Source organism: Triticum dicoccoides, chromosome 4A, assembly GCF_002162155.2.
Source record: "Triticum dicoccoides isolate Atlit2015 ecotype Zavitan chromosome 4A, WEW_v2.0, whole genome shotgun sequence".
NCBI classification, from domain to species: Eukaryota; Viridiplantae; Streptophyta; class Magnoliopsida; order Poales; family Poaceae; genus Triticum; species Triticum dicoccoides.
The window spans coordinates 571,096,880-571,106,997 of record NC_041386.1 but is presented as its reverse complement, the minus strand read 5'-3'; the positions used below and the strand labels follow the sequence as shown (position 1 = coordinate 571,106,997).

General features: G+C 48.8%; 1 protein-coding gene across 1 annotated transcript; it reads left to right on the top strand.

Moving 5' to 3' along the window:
* Positions 1 to 594: 594 nt before the first annotated feature.
* On the top strand, positions 595 to 4,665 carry LOC119286837 (BTB/POZ domain-containing protein At1g63850-like). Its single transcript, XM_037566303.1, has 2 exons — positions 595 to 1,863; positions 4,187 to 4,665. The coding sequence occupies exons 1-2, from the start codon at positions 730 to 732 to the stop codon at positions 4,472 to 4,474; spliced, it is 1,422 nt and encodes a 473-aa protein (XP_037422200.1). The 5' UTR covers positions 595 to 729; the 3' UTR covers positions 4,475 to 4,665.
* Positions 4,666 to 10,118: the final 5,453 nt, after the last annotated feature.

Sequence of the window (10,118 nt, the reverse complement as noted above, 5' to 3'; positions counted from 1 at the left end):
ATTACACTTTGTGTCATTGAGAGCACTCAAAATCTATCGGATCCATGAAGAGCCGCGAGATTTCCAAATTAAAGGAGTAGGAAAAGTAAGGTTCGGGTGCCCTCTCCTCTCAAACCTTCAAGATTTTTTTTCATGAAGTCTCCTCACCTAATGCTAAGAATACTTAGAAATTAGGTCAATATGGACACAATTGCAAGGAATCCAGTATCTCCATTCCTATGAAACAGATATCATACATACATGGAAACAAGATCTCGAGGGTTGAAAATCCATGGAAATTCTTAGAAAAATCTTGCGGACCGAACGAGCCCATATTGATGGTTTTTAAAATTTTACTTTCAAGAGTTATCAATGTGGTGCCTTTTTTTTCAAGGATAGTCAATGGGGTGTTTTCATTTTACCACCCCATAAATGGGGTAATTTAATTTATTTTAATTTGCAAAAGAAAAAGAGATATTGGTGGACAACATTTTGCAGGAGATATTAATGGGGTGTCATCATCCAGATGGATCCTCCTCATCCTAATCCATTCCCCTGCTTCCCTTTGTCGTGTCCCCTCCAAAAACAGAGCAGCCACCCTCAAAAAAGAAAAAAAAACAGAGCAGCCGATTAACCGACGCACTCCACCGCGGACCCTCCCCTCCCCTCCTCGCCGTCCCCGTCCCCGGAGCGCAACCAACCGGAAGAAAAGAAGAAAAAAAATCCCCAATTCCCCGACACCCGACGGCAATGTCGCTCCGCAAGCGCCAGCGCTCGGCGAGCAGCTCCCGCCTCTCCTCCCTCTCGTCGCCGGCGTCGCCCCCGCGCCCCGTCGCCGCCTCCGCCTCCTCCCCGCCGCTCTCGTTCCCCGGCGCCGACCTCCTCCTCCGCCTCCACCTCGACCCCTCCTCCGCCGACGACGCCGACGTCAAGCCCGACCCCGCCGCCTTCCTCGACCTCCACGTCTCCTCGGCATCCCTCCTCCGCTCCCGCTACTTCGCGGCGCTCCTCTCCGACCGCTGGTGCCCCGACCCGTCCTCCTCCCCCGCCGGCCGCCTCTCCCTCGCCGTCCCCGCCGCGCCCTCCTGCGCCCGCCCCTTCCACGCCCACGTCGAGGTCGTCCGCCTCCTCCACACGCTCGACTTCGCGGGCGCCATCCGCTCCCCCGCCGACGCCCTCGACATCCTCCCCGTCGCGCTGCAGCTCCTCTTCGACGCCTGCGTCGAGGCCTGCATCCGCTTCCTCGAGGCCGTGCCCTGGTCCGAGGAGGAGGAGGCTCGCGTGCTGGACCTCGCGCCGCTCCTCCCCGGCGACGAGGCCGCCGACCTCCTCGCCAGGGTCTCCCTCCCCCCCGCCGCCGCCGCGGGCGAGGCGGCCGCCAGGTCGCCCTCGGAGGCCATGCTGCACGGCCTGATCCATTCCGCCATCCACGGCCACCCCGTCCCCGCCGCCACCAAGGCGTTCGTGGCGATGCTCCTCAAGGACTACCCCTCCCGCGACTGCGTGCACAAGGTGCTCGACGAGGCGTTCCTCTCCCGGCTCGACACCGTGAAGGAGCTCCTGGGGAAGTACGCCAGCCCCGACTTCAGGATTGCCGTCGACAGCGACGAGCGAGAGGCGATACAGAAGTTGAACCTGCACTCGGCGGTCCTGAATGTGAAGCATCTGCTCTGGCTCATTGAGAGGATGGTGGACATGAGGGTGGCTGATAACGCGGTGAAGCTTTGGAGCGAGCAGGTTGCGCTTGCTGCTGACTTGCAGAAGTTGCTCAATGATGCTGACATGTGGAGGAACATGGCTCCTGGGCTCCCGATGCTTGTGACCAGATGCACCCTCAGGCTCGCTCATTCAGTTATGATTGGGGAGACACTGGTTCCTCGGCAGGTTAGTCTGCAAGATGACATATCTCCATCTTAAGTCTATCATACTCCCTCCGTTCCTAAATATTTGTCTTTTTAGAGGTTTCAAATGGTGACTACATACGGAGCAAAATGAGTGAATCTACACTCTAAAATATGTCTATATACATCCGTATGTGGTGACCATTTGAAATCTCTAGAAAGACAAATATTTAGAAACGGAGGGAGTAGATGTTAGTACTTCTTGAAATATGCTACGATGCTAAGTGCCTAACTTCCAATATGATCACTTGATTCTGTTGCAAATCAGTCAGTGAGTTATCCATATGTGACATCAGATACTCTGGTATTCTCATGCTAGATGATTTGCTACAGTGTTCGTGGTTAGATATTATCGTATCTAAGTACTATGTCTTTGTGTGAGTGTACATGTGCAGTAGCTTACCTGTGGAAATGATCTCATGCTATATTTGAATACCTAACTCTGCCTCAGCTTTTGCTATAATTTATTGATGGAATGCTTTCACAGATATAAGTTAGTGAATTAGTGATATTGACATTTTGTTAAATCTTAGCACAAAATATCAATAAGTGTACTCCATTCTTTATACTTGAGCCATGACTTGCATCTGGATATGACATAAGGCTGTAGGTTCCCATTCCCGTAATCATGGTGGTTTCCTGGTTGATTCTGGTGTACTTTTAGGTCACATTTTCTGTAGGATTGACCATCTGTACTTATGTTGAAGACTCACCTAGAACATGATAGAACTTTTTGAAGTATTAATGTGCTGGTGCTTGCAGTAATAGAGTTCCATTCACTTCTTGCACTAATAGAATGCATTTCCAAGTTCTTATAGTAACGGAGACCCTATGATGACCTGGAAGCTTGCATGTGTTCTAGGCAAAATTCTGGTGGAATTCTTCTAATAAAGGAGTTGATTGGTTGATATAGAAATATGTTTGTGGTGGGAACTGGAACTGGTTAAGAGTTGAATGAAAGGTATCTAATTAGAAAAATAGGTGGAGGGTCTTGTAGAGGATAGATAGGTAGCAGAATCTATTCAGATGGAAAGCTTTTATGAGGATGAATCAAGATTTGGGTAATTCATGCCTTTAGGTGAATAGAAAGTTACTTCTGCAAATATCCGTTGGGTCCAATAAGATAATGCACAGTATGGTGAAAACACGCCCTTCGAACTGGTTCGAGCTATTGGTGAATGGAGATGGTCTAAGATTTTCTTTAGTAAGTGAAGTGGTAATTTTTGAGAGCAAATGGTTAGGATGAGTGGTTCCTCTTTCCTGTTTAGCTTTACAATGGAATATTGTTAGTCATGCACACTTGTGCATTTTCAGCCAGGCCCAGTGGAGTTTCTTTCTTTAAGCCTGCCAGATCCATCTCAAGTATTTATGGTCAAGGGCTAGCAGGGCCATCCGAATAGAAATAGGTGGTATGGGCTTTTTTTAGTAGGTCATCCTAGCAGATGTCCTAAAGTCACAAGCACCATTTTATTCGTATCAATTGAATGTAGAGACTCCCCCATGTTGTGTATCGTAAATTCATAAGCTAGTGGATTTTGCTCCTGAAAACATCAAGACTTATGGGGACTTTCAATCTAACCCTTTCCACATGCTATCTAGTGCCATTAGTCGTTCGAATCTTACAAGTGGGCTCTTGGTTGGCTCTGTGCACAATGTTCATGATATAATTCACTGTAAAATCGATCCTTGGTATTATCTGCTCATGCAGCTTTTTGCATCTATATCTGCTATATGAACTTGTTTATGTTTAAAGTGTCCTGCCTGAGCCTGCAATTAGGCCTTGTTTGGATTACCATTTCGTCTCAAATACCGCTGTAGAAAAGACACAGATCTCCGCCCATCGTTTTGTTTCCAACTGGAAATCTGCTAGTCGCCGGTAAGATGCATGTGTAAACTAAATACGTCTGTATTTGATTACACCGCATCCAAGCGTGGCCTTAGTTGTATTTTGTCACACCCATTTGGACGCTAACTAATTGCTTGCTGTGCCATCTTTCATTCCACCACCTGCTTGGCATCCAGTGTGCACAGCCACTGCAGTTTTTAGTTCAGCATAAAATTTGAGAAAATGATCAGTCTCTGAATAGTTTGATGTATCGGAATGTAGCACTTCTTGTGACCCTGCCAATTATCTTGATCTACAACAAAACAGAACTGGCAATTTATATATTCTGGACATCTTCTAGCTCTCTGTTGCCAGATTTCTTATAAAAACTCTTAGACTGCACTACATCAAGTTTATGCTTGTAGCATTATTGTTGTATACCACTGGGTTTGGGCTCTCATGTGTCACCTCTATTTCTCAGGTGAGGATGAAGCTTGTCAAAAGTTGGCTTCCTGTCCTGAATGTCTGCAGGGACATCACCCAACCTATGCACAGTGGATACAAATCGTCAAACTGCCAAGAGCTGGAGGAGACATTTCTTAAGATCATCTCCACTTTGTCTGTCCCGGATGCTCAGGAGCTGCTGCAACAATGCCTCGGGTTCTCAACTCGCAACGTGGATGACTGCCAGCATTTGGTTACCGCCTTCAAGACATGGTTCAGGCGAGCTTCCAGGGATCCACAAGGTCCACAAGGTGGGGAAGACTGAGTGATGGAGCTGACGTTAACGTTTTCAAGCAGCGTGCTCTGTGCGTCATTGTACAATCGAACCTGTAATTATCTGTAGGCCTCCTTGTCCTTGAATAATCTGAAGTTTGTTTAGCCTGGTGCCTGTCTTTTGTATATAAAATCCTTGATTTTGCACTAAGCTAAGCTATTCATCACCTTCTGAGATACTAACTGCCACTGGTTTCATCCCCACTCTCGATGTCAAACAGACAAACATGGACGAGGCCATCGAGCAGGTGAGATCTGCGCTTAACTTGTCTTGCTTGCTGTGCTCTGTCGAGTGGAATCCATCTTATTCATGTGTCTGGGACTCTTCCACCTATTTATGTGTCTGGGACTCTACCGTACCATAGTAGATATTTATCCATAGATATCTATATCTAGACTTACTAGGCGCCTTTTCCTCTTTATTTCGAACAAGCAAAGGCGCTCAAGGTGCCATTCATTTCTCTTCAAAATATTTTACATGAGTGATAGCATCTGTTAAAGCCTGGATCAGGGGGGAATGCCTATCAGAGTGAACAACATTGGTACATATGAACCTAGAACTGTGTGGGTTTGCATTACCCTGTTCCCTAGCTAATTTTGCTGCATTATGAGCTTCATTGTTACTAGTTCTAGGGATATGGAAAACCTGGATATGCTTCTGGCTGATGGGCTCACAAAAATCTGAGATGTTGTTCCTGATTTTGCCAGTGCCCCGGCTGAGTCAGGGGAGACCTTGCCGCTGCTGTTTTCGCTAATATACTGTTGTCGGTGAAGAGTGATGCTTCTTGTATGTTCAGTTTGTCCAAAATAGCTGCAGCAAACTTGACACCTTGTGCTTCTGCTTGAAGTGGTGAGGTAGTCTGGACTGCAATTGCCGAAATTGTAGCTTCCATCCTGCCTTCATTTTGCTGCATCTGCAAGTGTGATCCAAGACTTATATTGTGTATTCCCTGTTGAGTTTTCATTCCCCATTTCATGGCAGGCAGGGTCCGTGAAGATCTTGTTTGGAGCCTGAATGCTGCTAGCATCAACTGTAGTTTCCTGCATGAAGTTGCCTTGTCCCTGCGAGTCTGCATTGTGAGCCTTGTTTTTGTGACGTTTCCTGAAGAGTGGGGTCGCTTTCTAAAGACAAGCTTTTGAATAGTATTGCCTGTGCTGCAAAATGGATCTGCACAGTGTCAAACACGCATCGTATCTGCCGCACCATCTTGTTTGCTTCGGTTGTTAGGAGTCCTAGTTAGATAGACTAGGTTGTTAAGGTTTATCTCTATCTAAGAGATCTTTCTTTCTCTTCAAGATGTAATCTTCAACAACTTGTATCCGCTGTACAGGGAGGTGCGCCCCTGCTATATAAACACGTACACGTCGCCCTCATCGGGTAAGACGTTTCCGCCATCGCACATGGTAATCAGAGCCATTCTCTTCCAATCCTAGTCTCCCGATTGCATCTAGTGCATAGCCATGTCTTCATCCTTCGGTGCCACCCCTAGCCTTAATGGCCAGGTCACCGAAAAGCTTAATCGCACGAACTACGTGCTATGGCGCATGCAGGTCACACCTCACCTGCGGGGCGCCGGTGTCTTCGGCTACGTCGACGGCACTGCGCCGGAGCCGGCCAGACTCCACGTCACGAAAGATAAGGACGGTAAGGAGACTTCTGAGCCCAACCTTCTCCACCCACTCTGGGTCCGGAAGGATCAACAGGTGCTTGGCTATTTGCTGAGCACCCTCTCCAAGGAGGTACTGGTCGCGGTCACCGCGATCACCACGGCGCGCGAAATCTGGGTGGCGCTGGCGGGCATGTTCTCGTCCCAGTCACTCAGCCGCGTCAACAACATGAGGACTGCGCTCATCAACGCGCAGAAGGGCAACCAGTCGGTCGCCTCCTACTTCGCCTCCCTCTGCGGCCTTGCTGATGAACTTGCTGCCGCGGGCAAGCCTATCCAGGATGACGAACTCATCTCGTACATTCTCCACGGCCTCGACGCCGACTACCAGCCGCTCGTCTCCGCCCTCGACGCCCGCGTCACGCCCGTCACCATCGACGAGCTCTACGACATGCTGAGTAACTTTGACCAGCGCATGGCCCAGTTCCACGGCTCCTCCGGCGGCTTCAAGTCTTCTGCAAATGCCGCATCTCGTGGCAGTGGCAGCGGCCCTCGCTCGCGTGGATCTCCCCGCAACAAGGGGCGGTCAGGAAGCAACAACAACGGTGGCGGCGGCTCCAACAACTCTCACACCGGGCGCTCCACCAACTCCAAGTCTCATCGTGGCGGCGGTTCCAGCAGGTCTCGCCCAGATGCACCACGCTGCCAGATCTGTGGCAAGCTTGGGCACACGGCCAAAGACTGTTGGTATCGCTATGATGAAGAAGATGACTCCTCTCAAGACGAGGACAAGGTTGCGGCGGCTGCGGACGGCTCCTACGGCGTCGACACGAACTGGTACGTCGACAGCGGAGCGACAAATCACATCACCAACGAGCTCGAGAAGGTCACCATGAAGGAGAAATACCGTGGCAAAGACCAAATCTACACTGCCAACGGCGAAGGTATGAGGATCAGTCACGTTGGTCATTCACTTTTTAGTACCCCTCGTCGTAAAATTCATCTAAAAAAATCTTGCTAATTCCTAGTGCCGATAAGAATCTTCTCTCTGTTCATAGAATTGCCACTGATAATCATGTCTTCCTTGAGTTTCATCCTTATTTTTTCTTGATCAAGGATCAGGCAACGAAGAAAATTCTCTATCGAGGTAGATGCGTTCGAGGACTCTACCCTTTGATCCCGGAGCATAGAAGATCCAATAAACAAGCCTATGGTGTTGCCAAACTTTCGTCAACACGGTGGCACGATCGACTAGGACATGCTGCTTTCTCTTTAGTTGAAAAATTGCTTAGGAAAAATAAGCTCCCGTATGTTGGTGAGCGTGATCTTGAAACTATTTGTGATTCTTGTCAACGAGAGAAAAGTCGTCAATTGCCTTATCCTATATCTACTAGTGTTTCTACCAAACCCTTGCAATTAATCTTTTCTGATGTTTGGGGTCCTGCCCCCAGTTCTGTTGTTAGACATACTTATTATGTGAGCTTCATAGATGACTACAGTAAATTATCCTGGATCTATCTTCTCAAAAGAAGATCAGATGTCTTCCAAGTTTTTCAAAATTTTCAAGCTCTCGTTGAACGAAAATTTGATAGTAAGATCATTGCAGTTAGTCTGATTGGGGAGGGGAATACGAGAAATTAAACTCATTTTTCCAAACCCTTGGCATATCACATCATGTGTCATGCCCCCACGCTCATCAGCAAAACGGCTCTGCCGAACGTAAGCACCGACATATAGTTGATGTTGGATTAGCCCTCCTAGCCGGTGCATCAATGCCTCTCAAGTTCTGGGATGAGGCTTTCCTCACAGCTGTTCCTGTCATAAACATGCTCCCTAGTCGAGTCATTAACAATGAAACTCCACTAGAACGCCTCCTTCACATTAAACCCGACTACAAATCTCTTCGTGTCTTCGGGTGTGTCTGTTGGCCCAATCTTCGTCCCTACAACAAACACAAGCTCATGTTTCGCTCAAAACAATGTGTTTTTCTAGGGTATAGCAATCAACATAAAGGTGTCAAGTGCCTTGACGTTGCAACTGGACGTGTCTACATCTCACGTGATGTTGTCTTCGATGAAACCAAGTTTCCTTTTGCTGATCTTTCGTCAAGAGATTCTTCTTTTGCCTCCTCATCTCTCCGGTGTTGATCAAGGGGGGAACGATTGTGATAATGATCAACTGTTGACTAACCCTCTTACTGATGACACGCATGAGTCTTGTGATGTTACAGGTGAAAACAGCAAAGAAAACAAAGAAAATGGTGAAAAAACCCCTCAGCCGGAGCCATATTTCATGTGCCTGGAATCTGGGGACAAATCCTCCTCGGGATTTGTTCCCCTGCAGGGCAGCAGATCCTCCTCGGGATCGGTGGCGGCAGATGCGCCAGGGGTGCAGCCTGCATGCGCACCCGCCTCGGTCCAGACGCGTGCCTGGTCGCCACCTGCGGGCCGCAGCACGACACCGCCTACGTGCCAATCGCCATCTGCCACACGTCATCGCTCAGTTGGTGCGGGCGGCGCACGCTTCTCCAGCCAGCCTGTGTGTTACAAGCGGCGGCCCCCGACTCGCCTGACCAACGTGGGGCCTGAAGCTGGCGTGGGATCCAGTGTCGATGCGCGCGCGCCCACGCACCCGACCAGCGTCCGACCCGAGGCCGATTCGCCATCATGTGGCCATGATGAGTCCACTCCTCTGGCGGGATCTTCTGCGGAGTCTGCACGTACACGGCAGCTGGAGTCTGCCACAGAAAATCCGAGTGAGGCAGAACCTGCCGCTGCAGCGCGTGGATCTTCCTTGGGATTGGTTCCTGCAGCAACTCCTGCTCATGCTGCGGGATCCTCTGCGTCCGAAAATTTGGCTGGTTCTCCGCACCGTACAAGATTACAAAAGGGAGTAATACAACCTGTTGACTACAAACGAGTAACAAAATATGGCATGGTTTGTTCTACAGGTGAACCAGGTGAACCTCTTACTCTAGAAGAAGCACTTGGTGATGAAAAATGGCAGAAAGCAATGAATGAAGAATACATGGCTCTAAGGAAGAATAACACATGGCACTTAGTTCCTCCACAACAAGGTAAAAATTTAATTGATTGCAAGTGGGTTTTCAGGATCAAGAGCAAATCTGATGGAACTATTGACCGTTACAAAGCTAGGCTAGTTGCAAAGGGGTTTAAACAACGATAAGGTATTGACTATGAGGATACTTTTAGTCCAGTTGTTAAAGCTGCAACCATTCGTCTAGTTTTGTCTATTGCTGTTTCTAGGGGCTGGAGTCTCAGACAGTTAGACGTTCAGAACGCGTTTCTTCACGGTGTTCTGGAAGAGGAAGTGTACATGAAGCAACATCCTGGGTTTGAAAGCAAGAAAACTCCCTCCTATGTGTGTAAACTTGACAAGGCACTGTATGGGTTAAAGCAAGCACCGAGAGCATGGTACTCTCGACTCTGTCACAAAATGCAAGCACTTGGTTTTCTTCCATCAAAATTTGACACTTCTTTGTGTTGGATTTCGTAGTAATTTCAAAAAAATTCCTACGCACACGCAAGATCATGTGATGCATAGCAACAAGAGGGGAGAGTGTTGTCTACGTACCCAACGCAGACCGACTGCGGAAGCGTTGACACAACATAAAGGAAGTAGTCGTACGTCTTCGCGATCCAACCGATCAAGCACCGAAACTACGGCACCTCCGAGTTCGAGCACACGTTCAGCTCGATGACGATCCCCGAACTCCGATCCAGCAAAGTGTCAGGGAAGAGTTCCGTCAGCACGACGGCGGGGTGACAATCTTGATGTACTACAGCAGCAGGGCTTCGCCTAAACTCCGCTACAGTATTATCGAGGACTATGGTGGCTGGGGGCACCACACACGGCTAAGGAATAGATCATGTGGATCAACTTGTGTGTTTTAGGGTGCCTCTACCTCAGTATATAAAGGACTAAAGGGGGGAGGCTGGCCGGCCACAAGGGGCGCGCCAGGAGAGTCCTACTCCCTCCGGGAGTAGGATTCCCCCCCCCCCAATCCTA